The 27,049-nt window shown below is 46.3% G+C and overlaps 1 protein-coding gene across 2 annotated transcripts in view; it reads left to right on the forward strand.

Moving 5' to 3' along the window:
- LOC311104013 (FERM domain-containing protein 6-like) overlaps positions 1-27,049 on the forward strand; it is a 38,681-nt gene that overhangs the window by 7,379 nt on the left and 4,253 nt on the right. Inside the window, exons 2-12 of one of the 2 annotated variants that reach the window (XM_084145659.1) lie at positions 9,461-9,706; positions 12,618-12,708; positions 18,645-18,724; positions 19,409-19,485; positions 19,708-19,786; positions 19,889-20,011; positions 21,428-21,583; positions 22,543-22,608; positions 23,576-23,644; positions 24,152-24,326; positions 24,677-25,015. In XM_084145659.1, coding sequence (XP_084001785.1) covers positions 9,626-9,706; positions 12,618-12,708; positions 18,645-18,724; positions 19,409-19,485; positions 19,708-19,786; positions 19,889-20,011; positions 21,428-21,583; positions 22,543-22,608; positions 23,576-23,644; positions 24,152-24,326; positions 24,677-25,015 — 1,336 coding nt within the window. In that variant the 5' untranslated portion in view covers positions 9,461-9,625. Of the gene's footprint in view, positions 1-9,457; positions 9,707-12,617; positions 12,709-18,644; positions 18,725-19,408; positions 19,486-19,707; positions 19,787-19,888; positions 20,012-21,427; positions 21,584-22,542; positions 22,609-23,575; positions 23,645-24,151; positions 24,327-24,676; positions 25,016-27,049 lie in introns of both variants that reach the window. The other variant, XM_084145660.1, reaches the window with a different exon arrangement.

Genomic DNA, 27,049 nt, shown 5'->3' on the forward strand with positions numbered 1-27,049 from the left:
GCAGAGTGGAACAGAGGAAAGGAGAGAGGAGAGCAGAGTGGAACAGAGGAAAGGAGAGAGGAGCGCAGAGTGGAACAGAGGAAAGGAGAGAGGAGAGCAGAGTGGAACAGAGGAGAGGAGAGCAGAGTGGAACAGAGGAACGGAGAGAGGAGGGCAGAGTGGAACAGAGGAAAGGAGAGAGGAGGGCAGAGTGGAACAGAGGAAAGGAGAGAGGAGGGCAGAGTGGAACAGAGGAAAGGAGAGAGGAGAGCAGAGTGGAACAGAGGAAAGGAGAGAGGAGAGCAGAGTGGAACAGAGGAAAGGAGAGAGGAGAGCAGAGTGGAACAGAGGAAAGGAGAGAGGAGAGCAGAGTGGAACAGAGGAAAGGAGAGAGGAGGGCAGAGTGGAACAGAGGAAAGGAGAGAGGAGAGCAGAGTGGAACAGAGGAAAGGAGAGAGGAGAGCAGAGTGGAACAGAGGAAAGGAGAGAGCCAGGAAGGGAGATGGAAGGAGAGAGGAGAGCAGAGTGGAGGAGAAGAAAGAGTAGATAAAAGGAGAGGAGGAGGAGAGAGGAGTGAGGAGTGAGGCCAAGTGTGCACCACCAGCAAATCGGATGAGACCCAAAGTGGCTTACAATTTACAGACTGAAGCCGTGGCTACAGTACCAGTCAAAGGTTTGGACACACCTACTCATTCAAGGGTTTGTCTTTATTTTCACTATTTTCTACATTGTAGAATAATAGTGAAGACATCAAAACGATGAAATAACATATGGAATCATGTAGTAACCAAAATCAAAATATATTTTATATTTGAGATTCTTCAAATAGCCACCCTTTGCCTTGATGACAGCTTTGCACACTCTTGGCATTCTCTCAACCAGCTTCACCTGGAATGCTTTTCCAACAGTCTTGAAGGAGTTCCCACATATGCTGAGCACTTGTTGGCTGCTTTTCCTTCACTCTGCCGTCCGACTCATCCCAAACCATCTCAATTGGGTTGAGGTTGGGGGATTGTGGAGGCCAGGTCATCTGATGCAGCACTCCATCACTCTCCTTCTTGGTCAAATAGCCCTTACACAGCCTGGAGGTGTGTTGGGTCATTGTCCTGTTGAAAAACAAATGATAGTCCCACTAAGCCCATACCAGATGGGATGGCGTATAACTGTAGAATGCTGTAGTAGCCATGCTGGTTAAGTGTGCCTTGAATTCTAAATAAATCACAGACAGTGTCACCAGCAAAGCACCCCCACACCATAACACCACCTCCTCCATGCTTTACGGTGGGAACTACTCATGCAGAGATCATCCGTTCACCCACACCACGTCTCACAAAGACATGGCAGTTGGAACCAAAAATCTCCAAATTGTCCAGACCAAAGGACACATTTCCACCAGTCTAATGTCCATTGCCCGTGTTTCTTGGCAAGTCTCTTCTTCTTATTGGTGTCCTTTAGTAGTGGTTTCTTTGCAGCAATTCGACCTTGAAGGCCTGATTCACACAGTCTCCTCTGAACAGTTGATGTTGAGATGTGTCTGTGACTTGAACTCTGTGAAGCATTTATTTGGGCTACAATTTCTGAGACTGGTAACTCTAATGAACTTATCCTCTGCAGCAGAGGTAACTCTAGGTCTTCCATTCCTGTGGTGGTCCTCATGAGAGCCAGTTTCATCATAGCACTTGATGGTTTTTGCGACTGCACTTGAAGAAACTTTCAAAGTTCTTAAAATGTTCCGTATTGACTGACCTTCATGTCTTAAAGTAATGATGGACTGTCGTTTCTCTTTGCTTATTTGAGCTGTTCTTGCCATAATATGGACTTTGTCTTTTACCAAATAGGGCTATCTTTTGTATACCCCCCATACCTTGTCACAACACAACAGATTGGCTCAAACGCATTAGGAAGGAAATAAATTCCACAGATTAACTTTTAAGAAGGCACACATGTTAATTAAAATGCATTCCATTTAAGTCATTTAGCAAACGCTCTTATCCAGAGCGACTTACAGTTAGTGAGTGCATACATTATTTTATTTTTTCATACTTCCCCGTGGGAATCGAACCCACAACCCTGGCGTTGCAAACGCCATGCTATACCAACTGAGCTACATCCCTGCCGGCCATTCCCTCCCCTACCCTGGACGACGCTGGGCCAATTGTGCGCCGCCCCATGCGTCTCCCAGTCGCGGCCGGCTACGACAGAGCCTGGATTCGAACCAGGATCTCTAGTGGCACAGCTAGCACTGCGATGCAGTGCCTTAGACCACTGCGCCACTCGGGAGACATTCACAGATTTCACAAAACACTGTGTGCCCTCAGGCCCCTACTCCTCCACTACCACATATCTACAGTATAAAATCCATGTGTACGTGTGTGTATAGTGCCTATGTTATCATATGTGTATGCATGTGTCTGTGCCTATGTTAGTGTTGCTTCACAGTCCCCGCTGTTCCAGAAGGTGTTTTTTTAATCTGTTTTTTTAATCTAATTTTACTACTTGCATCAGTTACTTGATGTGGAATAGAGTTCCATGTAGTCATGGCTCTATGTAGTACTGTGTGCCTCCCATAGTCTGTTTGGGACTTGGGGACTGTGAAGAGACCTCTGGTGGTATGTCTTGTGGGGTATGCATGGGTGTCCGAGCTGTGCGCCATTTGTTCAAACAGACAGCTCGGTGCATTCAACATGTCAATACCTCATAAATACAAGTAGAGATGAAGTCAATCTCTCCTCCACTTTAAACTGGGTTGTACATCGAAGGGCCAGCCGTGCTGCCCTGTTCTGAGCCAACAGCAATTTTCAAAAGTTTGCAAAAGTCCTTTTTTGTGGCACCTGACCACACGACTGAACAGTAGTCCAGGTGTGACAAAACTAGGGCCTGTAGGACCTGCCTTGTTGATAGTGCTGTTAAGAAGGTAGAGCAGCGCTTTATTATGGACATACTTCTCCCCATCTTAGCTACTGTTGTATCAATATGTTTTGACCATGACAGTTTACAATCCAGGGTTACTCCAAGCAGTTTAGTCACCTCAACTTGCTCAATTTCCACATTATTTATTACAACATTTAGTTGAGGTTTAGGGTTTAGTGAATGATTTGTCCCAAATACAATGCTTTTAGTTTTAGAAATATTTAGGATTAACTTATTCCTTGCCACCCACTATGAAACTAACTGCAACTATTTGTTAAGTCTTGCAGTCATTTCAGTCACTGTAGTAGCTGACATGTATAGTGTTGAGTCATCCCCATATATAGACACTCTGGCTTTACTCAAAGCCAGTGACATGTCATTAGTAACAATTGAAAAAAAGTAATGGGCCTAGACAGCTGCCCTGGGGAATTCCTGATTCTACCTGGATTATATTTGGATTTGTTTAACACTTTTTTGGTTACTACATGATTCCATATGTGTTATTTCATAGTTTTGATGTTTTCACTATTATTATACAATGTAGAAAATAGTAAAGATAAAGAAAAACCCTGGAATGAGTAGGTGTGTCCAAACTTTTGACTGGTACTGTATATAATACACCACATGGTTAGTCAAATTCCCTTTAATTAGGCTAAGGGCTAAAAATGTTTGTGCATATTTAGTCTTTACTAGTCTACAACATTATGTGTTTATTTCTGAGCTAACTCCACCAGGACCTCGATGACCCAATGGGTCTGGGCGCATTCAACATCGAGGAGGATTGGGAGAGGCCAGGTGGAGAAGACCAAGACCAGGGAGCAGTTCTGGGCTCGGTTCAGAGAGGAGGTAAAAACATTTGTTTTCAAATGCTGTGATGAAACCACTGTTACATCACGTGTGTTGGATAAACTAAAACAAACAGCTATTAATCATTTATTTTCTGTTTTGTGCTGTAATTAGGTCATGGATCCATATCTTGTTGGCCTCCAGGACAACCTAGACCGGAGGTTCCAACACCTGGAGATTCTGGGGGCCTTCAGTGTGTTGGGACCTCAGGCTGCGTTCTCTAGTGAGAGGATAAACACCTTTAACCTGACCCTCCTCTCCAGGCAGTTCTTGCAAGCGCCAGAGGCTGCTGTGCTACAAGCAACGTGCTAGTTGGAGCATTCAAGGTATGGCGTGAGTGTGACAATCTTTTGAAGAGAACATTTTAGGCCAGTGTTTCCCAACGCTTTTTCTTGTTGAACTGCCACTCTGTTGGCTCTTCTTTAATGTTGCACATCTTTTTGTTTTTCATGTATTTCAGGGGTTGGACCAGCTGACGGCAATGACAAAGCTGGCCTCGCAGTTTGATGAGTGGGGGCAGTCTACCCCTGGCTTAGCCAGCTGGCAGCAATCGCACTGACTATACCAGTGTCTTCTGTTAAATGTGAGAGGGACTTCTCTGCAATGAAATTAGTAAGAACATTTAAATGTGAAAGTAGATCCTCTTTGTCCCTCTCCCTTCTCTTATTATTATCTCTGTTATTGCAGGTCAAAACAGACTTGAGGAACAGACTGCAGGGAGAGCATCTAGCCACCTGCATGCAGCTCTTCATCAAGGCCCCCCCCCCCCCCCCCCCCCCCCCCATCAAGGAGCTCAATTACAGAAGGGCGCTGGAAATCTTTTTCCAAAAGCCCAGAAGAATAAAGTGCTCTGACAAAGGTTGTAAACAATGTCAGAACTAGGTTTTTGTCAGAACCCGGAAAGAGATTTCCAATGCCCTCCTTTTTGATTTACATGAATTAGTGGGCTCTAATTCATGTTCAGTCAAATGTTCCTCTGTTAATTTTGTCAAAAAAAAACAACTTTTTTTTATTTCAGAAAGAAGGTTTCTGTTTTGTTTCTTTAGATAGCTGCAGCACTCAACCTTACATTTCATCCTGTATACTATAATAATTTTACCAATATATTCTCCCGAGTGGCGCAGTGGTCTAAGGCACTGCATCGCAGTGCTAGCTGTGCCACTAGAGATCCTGGTTCGAATCCAGGCTCTGTCGTAGCCGGCCGCGACCGGGAGGCCCATGGGGCGGCGCACAATTGGCCCAGCGTCGTCCAGGGTAGGGGAGGGAATGGCCGGCAGGGGATGTAGCTCAGTTGGTAGAGCATGGCGTTTGCAACGCCAGGGTTGTGGGTTCGATAAAATAATGTATGTGCTAACTGTAAGTCGCTCTGGATAAGAGCGTCTGCTAAATGACTAAAATGTAAATGTAATTATTGAGCTCATTTCTGGGGGTGGAAATTATATTTTAAATGGTGTCTTTGAGTTTTTTCCTTTTAAAAAGACACCAGAACCAAGCTTTTCAGTACTTATACTTATTTAGTTTTTTTGGGGGAGGAATTATTGTTTGGATAACCTTATTTACTATTATAAAAATGTATGCACTCACTAAACTGTAAGTCGCTCTGGATAAGAGCGTCTGCTAAATGACTTAAATGTAAATGTATTGATTTTTATCTTAAATCTTTTCACTCTTCATGCGATGCGCACTGCAGAGAACACCGGAAGAAGAATTATCTTTGAATTATCACAGTGAATTATTGTCATGTTTGTTTATGTGTCAATTAATCCCATAAGGGATGGGTTGCCAACGGGGGATTTGACACAAAAATTAAATTTCATTCATTCAGGTTCCTGTATAGTCTTGTACAGTAGTGAGTTTTTAATCAGAGTTTTGCCATTGCCTGGGCCCTGGGGGCTAGTATGACTTCATAGTCAAATGTCTCAGAACAAGACTGGCTTTTCAGGTTCTACTTTGCTGCTGAACTGTTTGCTCTTGTCTTCTTCTGAGTGGGAGGTGTGAGACTTTGTCTGAACATGCTGTCCAGAGTACCTTTCCGGAGTTATCTCTTTCACACACACACACACACACACACACACACACACACACACACACACACACACCTTCAGATTGGACTTTAATTCTTGGACGTGAGTCAGTGCAATAACGTTTGTAAAGGGCTGTTTTTATTGTTCTTCCTGCTTGGAGGATGTAAACACAGCTAGAATAGTACTGGATTTGTTTTCTTTCAAATACTTTAGCTACATTAGACTGGCAGAATGGAACCAATACTATTTGAACCCAAGTCTGATCAAAAGCTCATGTCACCATGGGCGTGTGTCAGTTAGTAGGAATAATAACATAGAGTGAATATCGTGACAGGTGTGATCCACTTTTTTAAAAGCATGTTGAATCATGTCATGACGGGTGTGGGTTTAACGTCAAGCCACTTTTCTAAATGCAGGAGGTGGGTAACATGTTTCATCATGTTGAACAGAACAGAACAGACCACAGAAGAGGCCATTTTAGGAGCACAGAGGAAGTTGTTCTTTTTGGGGTTGTTAATTTAGTAGCCACTAGCCAGTTGTTTACATTGAACAACTTTAAAACGTTTTCAGGTTTAATTTGCCTCCCCCCGAGCATCCTGGCAACAGAACATTATGACTGAGAAGGCCGTGTTTTGGGGTTGCCCCTCTGCCCCCGACCGACCGACCCAAATCGCTGACTGGTACAATCCCCAGCTGATTAACGAAGGGCCTGATCTCTCCAAATCAATGAATCAGATGAATGATGAATGCCCTGCGGAGTCCAGGTCTGGGCCAGGCCAGGGGAGGAAATGGCCTGTGGTTTCACATGGGGATTTCCATTCCTTTCATATTTGTGTGTGCTTATCAAAAGTGATTGATATGAATGAATGGGAGGCAGATTGAGGGGATGCAGATATGGTGTAGTATAAGCTATAGAAGAACAGTGGGACTGGGATTTGATACTATGATGTAGGCCTAGGCAACCAACCAGCCGCGGAGGCAGGCTGCTTTAACCAGACAACCAGCTGCTGAGGCAGGCTGCTTTAACCAGACAACCAGCTGCTGAGGCAGGCTGCTTTAACCAGACAACCAGCTGCTGAGGCCGGCTGCTTTAACCAGACAACCAGCTGCTGAGGCCGGCTGCTTTAACCAGACAACCAGCTGCTGAGGCCGGCTGCTTTAACCAGACAACCAGCTGCTGAGGCAGGCTGCTTTAACCACACAACCAGCTGCTGAGGCAGGCTGCTTTAACCAGACAACCAGCTGCTGAGGCAGGCTGCTTTAACCAGACAACCAGCTGCTGAGGCAGGCTGCTTTAACCAGACAACCAGCTGCTGAGGCCGGCTGCTTTAACCAGGCAACCAGCTGCTGAGGCAGGCTGCTTTAACCAGACAACCAGCTGCTGAGGCAGGCTGCTTTAACCAGACAACCAGCTGCTGAGGCAGGCTGCTTTAACCAGACAATCAACTCCAGGTGCCAAGAATCTTATCTCTTGATGTCCGTTCCAGTTGATAGCTCTGTCAGGCAGAGAGCAGGGAGTAGGGATCAGGGAGTAGGGACTAGGGATCAGGGAGTAGGGACTAGGGAGTAGGGACCAGGGACTAGGGAGTAGGGACCAGGGACTAGGGAGTAGGGACCAGGGACTAGGGAGTAGGGACCAGAGAGTAGGGAGTAGGGATCAGAGAGTAGGGAGTAGGGACCAGAGAGTAGGGAGTAGGGACCAGAGAGTAGGGACCAGGGACCAGAGAGTAGGGACCAGGGACCAGAGAGTAGGGACCAGGGACCAGAGAGTAGGGACCAGGGACCAGAGAGTAGGGACCAGGGACCAGAGAGTAGGGACCAGGGACCAGAGAGTAGGGACCAGGGACCAGAGAGTAGGGAGTAGGGACCAGAGAGTAGGGACCAGACAACCAGAGGAGGAGGAGAGGAGGATGGGAGAAGGAGAGGAGAGGAGGAGGAGGAGGAGAGGAGGCAGGCTGCTTTAACCAGACAACCAGCTGCTGAGGCTGGCTGCTTTAACCAGACAACCAGCTGCTGAGGCAGGCTGCTTTAACCAGACAACCAGCTGCTGAGGCAGGCTGCTTTAAACAGACAACCAGCTGCTGAGGCCGGCTGCTTTAACCAGACAACCAGCTGCTGAGGCAGGCTGCTTTAACCAGACAAACCAACTCCAGGTGCCAAGAATCTTATCTCTTGATGTCCGTTCCAGTTGATAGCTCCGTCAGGCAGAGAGCAGGGAGTAGGGAGTAGGGAATAGGGAGTAGGGATCAGGGAGTAGGGTGTAGGGATCAGGGAGTAGGGATCAGGGAGTAGGGTCCAGAGAGTAGGGAGTAGTTCCAGAGAGTAGGGAGTAGGGTCCAGAGAGTAGGGAGTAGGGTCCAGAGAGTAGGGAGTAGGGTCCAGAGAGTAGGGAGTAGGGTCCAGAGAGTAGGGAGTAGGGACCAGAGAGTAGGGACTATGGACCAGGGACTAGAGAGTAGGGACCAAAGAGTAGGGATCAGGGACCAGAGAGTAGGGATCAGGGACCAGAGAGTAGGGATCAGGGACCAGAGAGTAGGGACCAGGGACCAGAGACCAGAGAGTAGGGACCAGGGACCAGAGAGTAGGGACCAGGGACCAGAGAGTAGGGATCAGGGACCAGAGAGTAGGGATCAGGGACCAGAGAGTAGGGACCAGGGACCAGAGAGTAGGGACTAGAGAGTAGGGAGTAGAGAGTAGGGACCAGTGAGTAGGGAGTAGGGACCAGAGAGTAGGGACCAGACAACCAGAGGAGGATGGGAGAAGGAGAGGAGGAGGAGGAGGAGAGGAAGAGGAGGCAGGCTGGTAGGGAGTAGGGACCGGAGAGTAGGGACCGGAGAGTAGGGACCGGAGAGTAGGGACCGGAGAGTAGGGACCGGAGAGTAGGGAGTAGGGACCGGAGAGTAGGGAGTAGGGACCGGAGAGTAGGGAGTAGGGACCAGAGAGTAGGGAGTAGGGACCAGAGAGTAGGGAGTAGGGACCAGAGAGTAGGGAGTAGGGACCAGAGAGTAGGGAGTAGGGACCAGAGAGTAGGGAGTAGGGACCAGGGAGTAGGGACCAGGGAGTAGGGAGTAGGGACCAGAGAGTAGAGAATAGTGACCAGGGACCAGGGACCAGGGAGTAGGGACCAGGGAGTAGGGACCAGGGAGTAGGGACCAGAGAGTAGAGAATAGTGACCAGAGAGTAGGGAGTAGTGACCAGGGACCAGGGACAAGGGAGTAGGGACCAGGGAGTAGTGACCAGGGTCCAGGGACCAGGGAGTAGTGACCAGGGTCCAGGGTCCAGGGTCCAGGGACCAGGGAGTAGCAGTGTGGACTTGGCCAGATAATGGTAATGGAGGAGGAATGCACCAGTCTCCCCATGCTGTCTATTCATGTCCGGATAGCGGATTGGCCTTTTCTTTTTAGGCTGATTGAGTGAATACCTTTTTGTGTCAATCCCAAAAAATATCAACAGCAAAGACCGTTGTCTGAAAATGATCAAACACCTTTTATGTGATCCTGTTGAAAAAGGAAATCTATAAATCTGTTTTCTTCAGCACTATTCTGTGTCCAATGTTTAATGCTTTGTGTGTTATAACCATGGTATTCACTGTTATATCCATGTTATTCTCTGTTATTGCTATGTTATGCATCCACAATGTCTTTAAAGCTTTTATGACTCAAACATGTCTCTCTGTCTGTTTTTGTCTTTTTTGACAGCAGAAAATGAACGACACATTCCCCCTAACCAGAAAGAAGAAGTGAATGAGTGGGGAGATCGTTGGAGAGGAGGAGAGGAGAGAAGAGAAGAAGAAGAGGGAGAGAGATAGAGACTGAAGAGGGTCTAAACTAAAGGAGTGACAGGAGAGGACACTTATTGCAGACACCATGTCTGTCTCCACCACCAAGCAGGAGAGAACCGTGTGTGTTCTGCTTCCCAATAAAGAACAGCTGGACATCACTGTGGGGGTAAGCACGTCCCATTATGATTCCTTCTGTTGATTCTATATCCCATGAGTCAGCCAGGGGGGTTTCAATGGACGGCTTTTCAATGGAAGGTTTTAGTCCTGTAGCAAGAGTATTTCTAGTCCCGTACTATAAACTATAAGTTGTATGTGAGATCAATGTTTAGGGAGATCAGTTCCCTTCTTCTGTGTTTATCTGTCACCCTGTTACAATCACCCTGTTTATAGCAGTCACCCTGTTACAATCACCCTGTTTATAGCGGTCACCCTGTTACAATCACCCTGTTTATAGCAGTCACCCTGTTACAATCACCCTGTTTATAGCAGTCACCCTGTTACAATCACCCTGTTTATAGCAGTCACCCTGTTACAATCACCCTGTTTATACCAGTCACCCTGTTACAATCACCCTGTTTATAGCAGTCACCCTGTTACAATCACCCTGTTTATAGCAGTCACCCTGTTACAATCACCCTGTTTATAGCAGTCACCCTGTTACAATCACCCTGTTTATAGCAGTCACCCTGTTACAATCACCCTGTTTATAGCAGTCACCCTGTTACAATCACCCTGTTTATAGCAGTCACCCTGTTACAATCACCCTGTTTATAGCAGTCACCCTGTTACAATCACCCTGTTTATAGCAGTCACCCTGTTACAATCACCCTGTTTATAGCAGTCACCCTGTTACAATCACCCTGTTTATAGCAGTCACCCTGTTACAATCACCCTGTTTATAGCAGTCACCCTGTTACAATCACCCTGTTTATAGCAGTCACCCTGTTACAATCACCCTGTTTATAGCAGTCACCCTGTTACAATCACCCTGTTTATAGCAGTCACCCTGTTACAATCACCCTGTTTATAGCAGTCACCCTGTTACAATCACCCTGTTTATAGCAGTCACCCTGTTACAATCACCCTGTTTATAGCAGTCACCCTGTTACAATCACCCTGTTTATAGCAGTCACCCTGTTACAATCACCCTGTTTATAGCAGTCACCCTGTTACAATCACCCTGTTTATAGCAGTCACCCTGTTACAATCACCCTGTTTATAGCAGTCACCCTGTTACAATCACCCTGTTTATAGCAGTCACCCTGTTACAATCACCCTGTTTATAGCAGTCACCCTGTTACAATCACCCTGTTTATAGCAGTCACCCTGTTACAATCACCCTGTTTATAGCAGTCACCCTGTTACAATCACCCTGTTTATAGCAGTCACCCTGTTACAATCACCCTGTTCATAACAGTCAGCCTGTTACAATCACCCTGTTTATAGCAGTCACCCTGTTACAATCACCCTGTTTATAGCAGTCACCCTGTTACAATCACCCTGTTTATAACAGTCAGCCTGTTACAATCACCCTGTTTATAGCAGTCACCCTGTTACAATCACCCTGTTTATAGCAGTCACCCTGTTACAATCACCCTGTTTATAGCAGTCACCCTGTTACAATCACCCTGTTTATAGCAGTCACCCTGTTACAATCACCCTGTTTATAACAGTCAGCCTGTTACAATCACCCTGTTTATAACAATCAGCCTGTTACAATCACCCTGTTTATAGCAGTCACCCTGTTACAATCACCCTGTTTATAACAGTCAGCCTGTTACAATCACCCTGTTTATAGCAGTCACCCTGTTACAATCACCCTGTTTATAACAGTCAGCCTGTTACAATCACCCTGTTTATAACAGTCCTCCTGTTACAATCACCCTGTTTATAACAGTCCTCCTGTTACAATCACCCTGTTTATAACAGTCAGCCTGTTACAATCACCCTGTTTATAGCAGTCACCCTGTTACAATCACCCTGTTTATAGCAGTCACCCTGTTACAATCACCCTGTTTATAACAGTCAGCCTGTTACAATCACCCTGTTTATAACAATCAGCCTGTTACAATCACCCTGTTTATAGCAGTCACCCTGTTACAATCACCCTGTTTATAACAGTCAGCCTGTTACAATCACCCTGTTTATAGCAGTCAGCCTGTTACAATCACCCTGTTTATAACAGTCACCCTGTTACAATCACCCTGTTTATAGCAGTCACCCTGTTACAATCACCCTGTTTATAACAGTCAGCCTGTTACAATCACCCTGTTTATAGCAGTCACCCTGTTACAATCACCCTGTTTATAACAGTCAACCTGTTACAATCACCCTGTTTATAGCAGTCACCCTGTTACAATCACCTTGTTTATAACAGTCAGCCTGTTACAATCACCCTGTTTATAGCAGTCACCCTGTTACAATCACCCTGTTTATAACAGTCCTCCTGTTACAATCACCCTGTTTATAACAGTCAGCCTGTTACAATCACCCTGTTTATAACAGTCACCCTGTTACAATCACCCTGTTTATAGCAGTCACCCTGTTACAATCACCCTGTTTATAGCAGTCACCCTGTTACAATCACCCTGTTTATAGCAGTCACCCTGTTACAATCACCCTGTTTATAACAGTCAGCCTGTTACAATCACCCTGTTTATAACAGTCACCCTGTTACAATCACCCTGTTTATAACAGTCCTCCTGTTACAATCACCCTGTTTATAGCAGTCACCCTGGTACAATCACCCTGTTTATAACAGTCAGCCTGTTACAATCACCCTGTTTATAGCAGTCACCCTGTTACAATCACCCTGTTTATAACAATCAGCCTGTTACAATCACCCTGTTTATAACAGTCAGCCTGTTACAATCACCCTGTTTATAACAGTCAGCCTGTTACAATCACCCTGTTTATACCAGTCAGCCTGTTACAATCACCCTGTTTATAACAGTCCTCCTGTTACAATCACCCTGTTTATAACAGTCCTCCTATTACAATAACCCTGTTTATACCAGTCCTCCTGTTACAATCACCCTGTTTATAACAGTCTTCTCTCTCTCCTCTCTCCCTCTCAGGTCAAGTCCTCAGGGCAGGATGTGTTCAATCAGGTGTCTGAGCTCCTTGGAATAAAAGAGCTGCACTTCTTCGGCCTTACAGTGGTGAAGGGTAAATTCTACTGTCTACCCAGGCCAAAACCAGCCCTAACCCAGGACCCATATTCATAAAGTGTCTCATAGTAGGAGTGATGATCTGAGATCAGTTTAGCATTATAGATCATAGTAAGTTAGGTTACATAGACAGGGGGGATCTGATCCTAGATCAGCACTCCTACTCCGAGAAGCTTTATGAATGTGGACCCAGGCCTCTGAGACCTACCCTAACCCACCCCTTACCTTGCCAACCCTCCCACACATCCACCCCAGAGTCTGAATGTGGACCCAGGCCTCTGAGACCTACCCTAACCCACCCCTTACCTTGCCAACCCTCCCACACATCCACCCCAGAGTCTGAATGTGGACCCAGGCCTCTGAGACCTACCCTAACCCACCCCTTACCTTGCCAACCCTCCCACACATCCACCCCAGAGTCTTTGAACCTGAAATAAATGTTTCTAGCGCATTAGATAACAAACATTCAGAGGATCACAATGTATTCTGATTACACAGTTACAGTAGGCTTCAACGAGCTGATGTCATGCTCACTGTATTCCTAATGCAGTATGTACACACACACACATACTGTATCACACACACACACACACACACACACACACACACTACACTATAGCAGACACACACACTACACAGTCACAATCACCCCAGTAACAATCACCCCAGTAACAAACACCCCAGTCCTCGAGGTCCTTCTACTAGGATTCTGTTTACATAATAGAACTGAACTGGGTTAGTTGCCAAAAACGGGGTAACGGCACAATACAATCAGAAGGGAAGGTTTTTAGTTGTGTGTTTCTGCATTACTGAGACTGAGGTGTCTAATCTTCTGGAACCTTTGGACAAACTCAATTCAAATGTTTTGTCAGTCTCTTTCTCACTCTCCTTCCTGTTCTCTCTCTTTCTCTCTTGGTTCTGCCATGTTGAAATGCCTTGGTAATCTTGTGTGGCTCACCTCTTGAACAAGAGCTCTTTTGTTTTTGTGTGAGTGCCTGCGGCCGTGTGTAGTGTGTGGGGGGCCAGCCACCTCTCTGGTCTGGGTCTGCCCACGATTCCAACAATATTAACTTCATTAAGCCAGGAATGTGCCCCTGCATTCCACCTCTTCACTGGAGGGAGGGAGGGATCCATGTAGGGATGGAGAGAGGGAGGGAGGTAAAGGGAGGATAAGAGCGGTTGAAGAAGAAGAGGTAGGGGGGAGGAGAGGTGACAAGCTTAGGGAGTCTCGTTAAAACAAAACGAGTGAAAGGGAGGAGGAGAGAAGAGGGGAAAGAAACTGAGTCAGAGAATGAGAAAGGGATTTTAATGAAAAGAAAGATGGATGGAGGAGTGCGTTGTGAGTGAGTCATGTGGCCTGCCTGGTGAATGTGGTGTGGTCAGAAAGGGATGAGCCCGAATAAAATACTCACCGTAGAAAAAATAAAGGGATTATGGATGAGGTGAAGAAAGAAGTGAAAAATATGGATGCAGTGCAACATGTTAGGTTGGAGCAGGGGCGTACCAGAGACAGGATGTTACAAACCCCAGTGGAACATGTTAGGTTGGAGCAGGGGTGTACCAGAGACAGGATGTTACAAACCCCAGTGGAACATGTTAGGTTGGAGCAGGGGCGTACCAGAGACAGGATGTTACAAACCCCAGTGGAACATGTTAGGTTGGAGCAGGGGCGTACCAGAGACAGGACGTTACAAACCCCAGTGGAACATGTTAGGTTGGAGCAGGGGCGTACCAGAGACAGGATGTTACAAACCCCAGTGGAACATGTTAGGTTGGAGCAGGGGCGTACCAGAGACAGGATGTTACAAACCCCAGTGGAACATGTTAGGTTGGAGAAGGGGCGTACCAGAGACAGGACGTTACAAACCCCAGTGGAACATGTTAGGTTGGAGCAGGGGCGTACCAGAGACAGGACGTTACAAACCCCAGTGGAACATGTTAGGTTGGAGCAGGGGCGTACCAGAGACAGGATGTTACAAACCCCAGTGGAACATGTTAGGTTGGAGCAGGGGCGTACCAGAGACAGGATGTTACAAACCCCAGTGGAACATGTTAGGTTGGAGCAGGGGCGTACCAGAGACAGGATGTTACAAACCCCAGTGGAACATGTTAGGTTGGAGAAGGGGCGTACCAGAGACAGGACGTTACAAACCCCAGTGGAACATGTTAGGTTGGAGCAGGGGCGTACCAGAGACAGGATGTTACAAACCCCAGTGGAACATGTTAGGTTGGAGCAGGGGTGTACAAGAGACAGGACGTTACAAACCCCAGTGGAACATGTTAGGTTGGAGCAGGGGCGTACCAGAGACAGGATGTTACAAACCCCAGTGGAACATGTTAGGTTGGAGCAGGGGCGTACCAGAGACAGGACGTTACAAACCCCAGTGGAACATGTTAGGTTGGAGCAGGGGCGTACCAGAGACAGGACGTTACAAACCCCAGTGGAACATGTTAGGTTGGAGCAGGGGCGTACCAGAGACAGGACGTTACAAACCTCAGTGGAACATGTTAGGTTGGAGCAGGGGCGTACCAGAGACAGGATGTTACAAACCCCAGTGGAACATGTTAGGTTGGAGCAGGGGCGTACCAGAGACAGGACGTTACAAACCCCAGTGGAACATGTTAGGTTGGAGCAGGGGCGTACCAGAGACAGGATGTTACAAACCCCAGTGGAACATGTTAGGTTGGAGCAGGGGTGTACCAGAGACAGGATGTTACAAACCCCAGTGGAACATGTTAGGTTGGAGAAGGGGCGTACCAGAGACAGGACGTTACAAACCCCAGTGGAACATGTTAGGTTGGAGCAGGGGCGTACCAGAGACAGGATGTTACAAACCCCAGTGGAACATGTTAGGTTGGAGCAGGGGCGTACCAGAGACAGGATGTTACAAACCCCAGTGGAACATGTTAGGTTGGAGCAGGGGCGTACCAGAGACAGGATGTTACAAACCCCAGTGGAACATGTTAGGTTGGAGAAGGGGCGTACCAGAGACAGGACGTTACAAACCCCAGTGGAACATGTTAGGTTGGAGCAGGGGCGTACCAGAGACAGGACGTTACAAACCCCAGTGGAACATGTTAGGTTGGAGCAGGGGCGTACAAGAGACAGGACGTTACAAACCCCAGTGGAACATGTTAGGTTGGAGCAGGGGCGTACCAGAGACAGGACGTTACAAACCCCAGTGGAACATGTTAGGTTGGAGCAGGGGCGTACCAGAGACAGGATGTTACAAACCCCAGTGGAACATGTTAGGTTGGAGCAGGGGCGTACCAGAGACAGGACGTTACAAACCCCAGTGGAACATGTTAGGTTGGAGCAGGGGCGTACCAGAGACAGGACGTTACAAACCCCAGTGGAACATGTTAGGTTGGAGCAGGGGCGTACCAGAGACAGGACGTTACAAACCCCAGTGGAACATGTTAGGTTGGAGCAGGGGCGTACCAGAGACAGGATGTTACAAACCCCAGTGGAACATGTTAGGTTGGAGCAGGGGCGTACCAGAGACAGGACGTTACAAACCCCAGTGGAACATGTTAGGTTGGAGCAGGGGCGTACCAGAGACAGGACGTTACAAACCCCAGTGGAACATGTTAGGTTGGAGCAGGGGCGTACCAGAGACAGGACGTTACAAACCCCAGTGGAACATGTTAGGTTGGAGCAGGGGCGTACCAGAGACAGGACGTTACAAACCCCAGTGGAACATGTTAGGTTGGAGCAGGGGCGTACCAGAGACAGGAAGTTACAAACCCCAGTGGAACATGTTAGGTTGGAGCAGGGGCGTACCAGAGACAGGACGTTACAAACCCCAGTGGAACATGTTAGGTTGGAGCAGGGGCGTACCAGAGACAGGACGTTACAAACCCCAGTGGAACATGTTAGGTTGGAGCAGGGGCGTACCAGAGACAGGATGTTACAAACCCCAGTGGAACATGTTAGGTTGGAGCAGGGGCGTACCAGAGACAGGACGTTACAAACCCCAGTGGAACATGTTAGGTTGGAGCAGGGGCGTACCAGAGACAGGATGTTACAAACCCCAGTGGAACATGTTAGGTTGGAGCAGGGGCGTACCAGAGACAGGATGTTACAAACCCCAGTGGAACATGTTAGGTTGGAGCAGGGGCGTACCAGAGACAGGATGTTACAAACCCCAGTGGAACATGTTAGGTTGGAGCAGGGGCGTACCAGAGACAGGACGTTACAAACCCCAGTGGAACATGTTAGGTTGGAGCAGGGGCGTACCAGAGACAGGATGTTACAAACCCCAGTGGAACATGTTAGGTTGGAGCAGGGGCGTACCAGAGACAGGATGTTACAAACCCCAGTGGAACATGTTAGGTTGGAGCAGGGGCGTACCAGAGACAGGACGTTACAAACCCCCAGTGGAACATGTTAGGTTGGAGCAGGGGTGTACCAGAGACAGGACGTTACAAACCCCAGTGGAACATGTTAGGTTGGAGCAGGGGCGTACCAGAGACAGGACGTTACAAACCCCAGTGGAACATGTTAGGTTGGAGCAGGAGCGTACCAGAGACAGTATGTTACAAACCCCAGTGGAACATGTTAGGTTGGAGCAGGGGCGTACCAGAGACAGGACGTTACAAACCCCAGTGGAACATGTTAGGTTGGAGCAGGGGCGTACCAGAGACAGGATGATACAAACCCCAGTGGAACATGTTAGGTTGGAGCAGGGGTGTACCAGAGACAGGATGTTACAAACCCCAGTGGAACATGTTAGGTTGGAGCAGGGGTGTACCAGAGACAGGATGTTACAAACCCCAGTGGGGTACACCCCTGCTCTAACATGTTCCACTGGGGTTTGTATCATCCTGTCTCTGGTACGCCCCTGCTCCAACCTAACATGTTCCACTGGAGTTTGTTACATCCTGTCTCTGATTTTTTATTTTATTTAACATGTTAGGTTGGAGCAGGGGCGTACCAGAGACAGGATGTTACAAACCCCAGTGGAACATGTTAGGTTGGAGCAGGGGCGTACCAGAGACAGGATGTTACAAACCCCAGTGGAACATGTTAGGTTGGAGCAGGGGCGTACCAGAGACAGGATGTTACAAACCCCAGTGGAACATGTTAGGTTGGAGCAGGGGCGTACCAGAGACAGGACGTTACAAACCCCAGTGGAACATGTTCAGTTGGAGCAGGGGTGTACCAGAGACAGGATGTTACAAACCCCAGTGGAACATGTTAGGTTGGAGCAGGGGCGTACCAGAGACAGGATGTTACAAACCCCAGTGGAACATGTTAGGTTGGAGCAGGGGTGTACCAGAGACAGGACGTTACAAACCCCAGTGGATATTTGACTGGTAATTTGTATCTAACACATTGATACAGCACCCCTTATCACTTTCCTCACAGCTGCAACCATCTTATCAACCCCACTGTTGAAAGAAAACACATTGAGATGATTTGTGATGATAGAAGATAAACTTAATTTAGTTTAATCTGTAATCCTTGAGAACAAAGACCTATTAGAATGAGGATTAAACACACACAATGATTCGTTATTAACGCTTCATTTGAAGGGTACGTAAATAAGCACTTCATAACACATTCGTAAAGCATACATAACACATTCATAAGAAGTACATAAGCGTTTCATAAATGTCCTTGGTTTTTGTAGTCTGGTTTACTCTGCAGGCCTAGCCAGCCAACAGTCAATACTGTTACTTTCTTCCTGAGCTGGTATGCTATGCTAGCAGAGCCTATAAGCAAACAGGCGTATTAGCATTAGCATAGCTGTCAACACAACAGTTGTGCTGTTTGCCTGCTGGTTGCTTTGACCACACCAATGGAAGAACAAGTGTTTTTGTCTTTCATTCTTTTCTCTAATTAATGTCATTGTTAGGTAGATTTTACGCATTCATTCATTATTCTTTTGTTTGGTGACTGAGGGTGTCATGTTTCCTGTTTTACCTCAGACAATGAACACATCTTTCTGGACATGGAAGATAAGCTGACCAAGTATTTCCCTAAGGAATGGAAGCAAGATTCAGGGAAGGTAAGAGTGCTACAATAATCTACTTATTGATGTATTATAGCATGGCATGAATCAGAACACACACACACCTCCCACGTTAACCAAGCGGCTCACTGCAGCCCACTGCCCTACATAGTATCTAGCTGGGTATTGTTCTTAACATGACAACTAGTGCATACCATGCCTTTACATTGCATTACCAGGCCCGTTCATTCACCCATGGTTGTGTTGTGTCCCAACTTGATAGTATGATAAAGATGTCCAGCACTTGCATCACTGTGTTGTGTTTCACCATGGTTGTGTTGTTTCACCATGGTTGTGTTGTTTCACCATGGTTGTGTTGTTTCACCATGGTTGTGTTGTTTCACCATGGTTGTGTTGTTTCATCATGGTTGCGTTTCATCATGGTTGTGTTGCGTTTCATCATGGTTGTGTTGTTTCATCATGGTTGTGTTGTTTCATCATGGTTGTGTTGTTTCATCATGGTTGTGTTGTTTCATCATGGTTGTGTTGTTTCATCATGGTTGTGTTGTTTCATCATGGTTGTGTTGTTTCATCATGGTTGTGTTTCACGATGGTTGTGTTGTGTTTCACGATGGTTGTGTTGTGTTTCATCATGGTTGTGTTGTGTTTCACTATGGTTGTGTTGTGTTTCACGATGGTTGTGTTGTGTTTCACTATGGTTGTGTTGTGATCTTTCCTCAGGGGTTACAGAAGAGATCCCTCCCCCTGGTGCTCTGCCTCAAGGTGCAGTACTATGTGGAGAATGGCAGGCTCATCTGGTGAGGCTCCAAACATGATTATTTCCTAATACTCTAAACATACCATCATCCTTCAGACCCATTGCTGGAACTGAACAACAATGCACTCGAGGTCTCCCTCCAAAAATAGGTTTTTAATCTCAATGGATTTAATATACCCAGCTCTGTATCTCAATAACTCTCTTTACCTCCTACAACTCCTTTGTTATTAAATCTAGTGACCGTTCTCTACCTCTCCCCCAGTGAGCGGAAGGCGAGGCGTCTGTACTACTCTGACCTGAGAGAGAGGGTGCTGCGTTCTGAGTGTCGTCAGCAGGAGGAGGTGTACTTACTTTCTTTCAAACATTTTATTTGAGATTTCTTCATCGTATGACAATCGCAAACATTCAAACATACAATAACATAATGAAATCCCATTTTCCAGGTGTACTTCCAGCTGGCTGGGTATGCCTTACAAGCTGACCTGGAAGACCACCCCCTACCTGGGCAGAACCAGGGAGGCACCCCCACCCCCTACTTCCAACCCAAAGAGTACTTCCCTCCCTGGGTAAGTGTGAGAGTGCGTGGGGCCTGGGGAAGTCTACGTGTTGAGATACTGTACATGTTCTTACATGTGGCCACTGCCATTCTCAGTAAATGGTTCTACAGCGATATTATCTGAATGTGGTCTCTCTCTCTCCCTCTCTCTCTCTCTCTCTCTCTCTCTCTCTCTCTCTCTCTCTCTCTCTCTCTCTCTCTCTCCCCCCCTCTCTCTCTCTCTCCCCCCTCTCTCTCTCTGCAAATGCTTCTGTAAATGGTTTTACAGCACGGGTCTCCAACAGGTAGATTGCAGTGGTGTAAAGTAACTTATCTTCGGCCTATAGAAGGTAGAGGGTTCGAGACCTGCTCCTTGCCTGTTTCATTACAGTACATGTAAAACCAAATACTTTTACTCAAGTAGTATTTTACTGGGTGACTCACTTTTACTTGAGTCATTTTCTATTAAGGTATCTTTACTTTTACTCAAGTATGACGATTGGGTACTTTTTCCACCGCTGATCGCGAGCTGGCAGTAGCTTGCAGCCCACCTATGAGTAGCTCGCCAATCAATTCTTAAAGTACTTGCATGTTTTCACGTGTTCCATGCAAACTGTCATAAACATAAAGCTCCTGGTTACTATCCAATCAAAGCCACATTGACATCATCCCCTCCCTGGTTAGCCACTATTGGTTTGAAAAGCCAAACGTAACACAATACCTGCCAATTAATTTCCAGCAATATTGCCCGTCTGTCTGTTTGGTGCACGCGTTTGTCTATCACTCAGTATGTAGCCAGTTAGCGACGCTAACGATAACCGTCTTGTGGGTGGAAGGCAGAAATACTTTCCCCAAAAACCTTCTCTATTAAATGTTAACTGCAAAGTAGGCTTACCTGACAGATCTATATCATGATTATTTGTATGAATTGGGTGGCCATTGTTTTGCTAACTGTGCCATGGGGTATGCTTCAGCAGTAGTCCTAACAGCAGCAACATGGTTAGACTGACACATTCCTCTCTCGCTAGATGCACAATTAAAGGGGAAATACACACACAAATCTACATTTGTTAGTAATTTTTTTTCTGATCTAAAAAAATGGTCTTCGGATGTGATTTAAGCATTGACATGGACTCAGAGCATTTTTGTTGTTTGTCGTTGTTTGTCTCACAAATCCAGGACAAATAAAACAGGAGAAAACAGAATTCCAGAAAATACTAAAAAATAATTTGATGGACCATTATTTTACAAGGTATATTGGCAGAAAACACATATCTTGTACATCACAGACCCGCGGAAGAGTTGCAGGGTAGAGGAGAGGAGAACAATGTGCCTATTTGAAAGCTATAAAAAATGAAGAGTAGCTCTCACGTTAGAAAAGGTTGTAGACCCCTGTTCTACAGTAATATTGACCCAATGTGTTTTCTCACTCTGTCTCCATCTTCAGATTGTGGCGAAGCGTGGGGTGGACTACCTGCTCTGTCACGGTCCCAAGGTACACAAGGAGCTGTGGGGCATGACGTCACGTGATGCGATACTCCACTTCATCAAAGAGGCCTGTCGTCTCGAGGACGTCCCCGTCACCTTCTACAGGCTGCAGAAGGTCAGTCAGGGGTCTCATAGCAGAGTGAAGCAATCATTCAAATGTCTTAAGACCCCAAAGACCAAACAGAGACAGGAGATCAGTGGCAGGAAAACTTCCCTAAAAGGAAGATACCTAGAGAGCAACCAGACTCAGAAGCTCAGAACACGTTGAAATTCCATTAGACGTCTAAACAGAGATATGGAGTTCCAACGTGTAGGGTACAGAGCCATAGCAGACATTAGACGTCTAACAGAGATATTTGCATTGATGTTTGAATTGTCACTCTTAAACGAATGTATCCAGTTTAAATAAGGTGTGTGGGGTGGGGGGGCTGCTGTATTAGGTAACACAGAATGTTACAGTATATTCGTCTGCGTTCTCCGTCTCCACTCTACTCTGAGCCAAGCCCAATGTCTCGACCCAAATGGGACCCTATTCCCTGTATAGTGCACTACTTTTGACCTGAACTACATGCGCCCTGGTCAAAAGTAGGGCACTAAATAGGGAATAGGGTGCCATTTGGGATTCAACCAATGTTCCCAGTGGAGGGGTTAGGCTGTGAGATTGGGTTAGGGTTATATAGCTGTGGGATTGGGTTAGGGTTATATAGCTGTGGGATTGGGTTAGGGTTATATAGCTGTGGGATTGGGCTAGGGTTATATAGCTGTGGGATTGGGTTAGGGTTATATAGCTGTGGGATTGGGTTAGGGTTATATAGCTGTGGGATTGGGTTAGGGTTATATAGCTGTGGGATTGGGTTAGGGTTATATAGCTGTGGGATTGGGTTAGGGTTATATAGCTGTGGGATTGGGTTAGGGTTATATAGCTGTGAGATTGGGTTAGGGTTATATAGCTGTGGGATTGGGTTAGGGTTATATAGCTGTGGTATTGCCTGTTATCTTGTTATCTTGGGGGGCTCAGATGCTTGACTGACATCTCATCCTTCATTCTCCTTCTTCAATCCTTCTTTCTCTCAGGACAAGAAAGAAGAGAGAGGCACAGCTCTGCTGGGGCTGACCCTCAGAGGAATGCAGCTTTATCAGGTGTGTGTGTGTGTGGTTTAATGCCGCTGTGTTTGAGGATATGTGTCTCATCTGTCTACGTGTGTCAGAGTGAACCTGCCTCCTCTCAAACCATCCCTCCTCCTACTCCTCCTCCTCCTCCTCCTCCTACTTTGCCCTCTACATCAACCATGTGAGGAATTTGTAGGTTATCTAGAAACAGCAGTAAAACACGGGATATGGTCTGAGTCATAATGGTACCCTATTCCCTACATAGTGCACTACCTTTGACCAGAGCCCTATGGGTAGTAGTGCACTAAGTAGGGACTAGGGTGCCATTTAGGACAAAACCAGGGTCTGGGTGTCAACCCACCTCAGCCTTTTGATTTGTCCATCAGAGGCCATCTGGGAGGATTAGACACACAAACACACACACACACACACACACACACACACACACACACACACACACACACACACACTGGGAGGATTAGTTAGGGATCTAGGGGCCGTAGTGATTTAGGAGGGTTAAGGTGATTACACACCCAGTAGACCGTGAGATACCGTGTGTGTGTGTGTGTGTGTGTGTGTGTGTGTGTGTGTGTGATAAACACCCAGTAGACTGTGAGGACCTATCAGAGCTCATGGCCTCTTGGTCTTATCTAGGTCAAGATGGTCCCACTGAAAAAGGAGAGAAACACATGTTGGATTGTACATCTTCCTATCAAGATAAACTTTTTTACATGATACTGTCTGGAATAAAGTATGAATCTCTCAGAATGCTGCCAAAAGCCAACCATTTGCCTCAACAGAAGCTCACTATTTGGCAAACACCAAAAGGATGATCACCCAATTTGACCCAATGAGTTTGGTTCATACTTTAAAACTGTTTATTCATGATTTACTACATATGAACTAATGATTCACTATCCATAAGCTACTAATAAACCCTTTAAACGGAAGTGTAACCAATGTCTTTCCCAGTGTAATGTGTGTGTCATTTCCCCAGGAGGTGGACAACATTCGGCAGCTCCTCTATGACTTCCCCTGGTCCAACGTGGGACGACTCACCTTCCTGGTACCCTCTACTTTATATGCTATTAACTTATCTAAAGTGACTTCCAGTACAGTGAGTGCAGGTCTATGGTGTATATGTATGCAATCCCGGCGGGAATTGAAACCACAACCTTGGTGTTACTAGCGTCATGCTCTTTCCATTGTCTTTTAAATGAAGTGGTATTGTAATGATTATTTAATGAGGGTATTAATAACACTGAGCTGTGTATGATTCCATCATGTTCTCATCTCCTCAGGGTTACATTTTACATTGACATTTTAGTCATTTAGCAGACACTCTTATCCAGAGCGACTCACAGGAGCAATTAGGGTTAAGTGCCTTGCTCAAGGGCATAGACAGATCTTTCACCTAGTCAGCTTGGGGATTCGAACCTGCAACCTTTCAGTCACTGGCCCAATGCTCTTAACCGCTAGGCTACCTGCCGCCTAGTGTTCTTACTCAATCTACCTGGTCAAATAAATAAATAATGATTTCATCATGTTGCCCTTCCTTCTCCTGTTCCTCCAGGGGAAGAAATTTGAGATCCAGCCAGATGGTCTGCCGTCGGCCAGGAAGCTGGTCTACTACACAGGGTCTCCGTTCCGCTCACGCCACCTCCTCCTGCACCTCAGCAACAGCCACCGCCTTTACCTCAGTCTACAGCCTGCCCTCAAACACCTCCGACAGCTGGAGGACAGCGAGGGTGAGTGGGGATGGAGGGGAGGAGGGAGAGAGGAGGGAGGGGAATGCGTTTCAGAGTGATTAGAGATGAGGCCTAATGGTTATCTATCGAGTAGCACAATGCTAATAACAAATGTTCTTGATTGCGTTTGCATTTTAATCTGTTCGAAGCCAAAGTCAAATTTCCACAATAAAGTGTCTCTCCTCTCCTCTCCTCTCCTCTCCTCTCCTCTCCTCTCCTCTCCTCTCCTCTCCTCTCCTCTCCTCTCCTCTCCTCTCCTCTCCTCTCCTCTCCTCTCCTCTCCTCTCCTATCCATGAATGAATGGCTGAATTTGAACATCCTCCTCCTCCCCTCTCTGTCCCCCCTCCAGAGAAGAAGCGCTACAGGGAGTCGTACATCAGTGATGACCTGGATCTAGACCCTCCAGGGGGCAGCGAGGGGGGCAGCCCCGGCCTGTCCCGACACTCTACCTCCAGCTCGGGCATCGAGGCAGACCGCGATGCAACACGGCAACACAGCAGCATCTCCATGGAGATGGCGTCCATGGAGATGGCGTCCATGGAGATGGCGTCCATGGAGGAGGAGACGGGACCGAGAAAGAGGATGGAGAAGTGTTTCAGTTCGGCGGCGAGTCACGGGAGTTCTCACACCTCGGGCGTGGACACGGGCAGCAAAGCACGCACTGATGAAGAGGAGTGGCAGGAGGAAGGTGAGAGAGGAGAGGAGGTTAGAGTTTAAGGTAACAGTCAAAGCGTGTGTGTGTGTGTGTGTGAGTGAAAGACAGAAATGTGTGTATCTGATGTATCTTGATCCATTGTCTTAGGCCAGGCGGCCTCACTCCTACGCAATGTAGGGTATCCATCCACTCTACCCGGAGTGGGTGAAAACAAGCTTTTGTGATGAAATTTCCCTTCCTGATGTTATAAAATACATTTTACCAAGACAAATATGATTCTTCATGTTCTGAATTGTTCAGTGGGGTCTTTCTCTAACATATCATTAACATTATACCCAAAAAGTTAGATTTTGTGACCTAATAGAGCCGATAATAAGCAGCGAGCTCTGTTGACATAGCGGTGCAGCTTTCTCACAGAGACTTTTGAGGATTTTACATCTTGTGGTGGTTGTCTGCAAAGTTATTTCCGCGGGTCGCGAAAAGCAAAATTAACGTAATGAGCTGAAATAAATGTAAAGTGCTCCTTTGACATTTCACAGAGATATGCTTTTTTCTGATAAATCTTTGAAAAAGAACAGGAACTTCACATTAATAGTTTTATGTCCTGCGGATTTGAGAAGAAAGATGACCAGTTCAATGGTAAGCCTGTCTGTAGAGTTCAATGGTAAGCCTGTCTGTAGAGTTCAATGGTAAGCCTGTCTGTAGAGTTCAATGGTAAGCCTGTCTGTAGAGTTCAATGGTAAGCCTGTCTGTAGAGTTCAATGGTAAGCCTGTCTGGGAGCCTTAATTCTCTCACAGCATCCAGCCTAGCTGACTCCATGATATTCTCCTGATTTATGACCATTGATTTAGTCACCCTAATTCTGACCATCCTACAAGGGTAAAAACTCCAATAACTTTTCAACGAATTATGATAGAGACGTGAGGTTTGGACCATTGGTTTTCTTAGAGGATTATTATTATTATTTAACCCATTGGTCAAAAGATGCGTTTTTGATTGGACACCCTACTAGTCACAATCACTCTGCAGTGTAGAAAAGTGTAGAAAATGTGTAGAAGTGTAGTGTAGAAAATCAGTGTAGAAAATGTAGAAAATCAGCCATGTCACTTGGTGAGTGTGTGTCATCAATTGAAAAGGAGTGGAGCAGCCGCATGATGATGTCACTGTTCAGGAATTCAGTGTTCTGGAAGTGTGTTACTAGCATTCATCTCCTATCTTATCTTCACAAAGTTGAAGTTTGAAAGATAAAGATTACGCAAACATGTTTTACTCACATCCTCCCACAGCTCACAGAATGACCTGTTTATGGTCTGCTGCCCTGTTACTCAAGTAATACACACACACACACACACATACACTACCAGTCAAGTTTGGACACACCTACTAATTCAAGGGTTTTTCTTTATTTGAACTGTTTTTTACATTGTAGAATAATAGTGAAGACATCAAAACTATGAAATAACACATATGGAATCATGTAGTAACCAAAAAAGTGTTAAACAAATCAAAATATATTTGAGATTTTTCAAAGTAGCCATCCTTTGCCTTGATGACAGCTTTGCATTCTCTCAACCAGCTTCATGAGGTAGTCACCTGGAATGCATTTCAATTAACAGGTGTGCCTTCTTAAAAGTTAATTTGTGGACTTTCTTTCCTTCTTAATGCGTTTGAGCCAATCAGTTGTGTTGTGACAAGTTAGGGGGGTATACAGAAGATAGCCCTATTGGGTAAAAGACCAAGTCCATATTATGGCAAGAACAGCTCAAATAAGCAAAGAGAAACGACAGTCCATCATTACTTTAAGACATAAAGGTCAGTCAATACGGAACATTTAAAGAACTTTGAAAGTTTCTTCAAGTGCAGTCGCAAAAACCATCAAGTGCTATGAGGAAATGGGCTCTCATGAGGACTGCCACAGGAATGGAAGACCCAGATTTACCTCTGCTGCAGAGGATAAGTTCATTAAAGTTACCAGCCTCAGAAATTACAGGCCAAATAAGTGCTTCACAGAGTTCAAGTCACAGACACATCTCAACATCAACTGTTCAGAGGGGACTGTGTGAATC

This window comes from Coregonus lavaretus (genome assembly GCF_964263955.1).
Source record: "Coregonus lavaretus genome assembly, chromosome: 1".
Taxonomy (NCBI): domain Eukaryota; kingdom Metazoa; phylum Chordata; class Actinopteri; order Salmoniformes; family Salmonidae; genus Coregonus; species Coregonus lavaretus.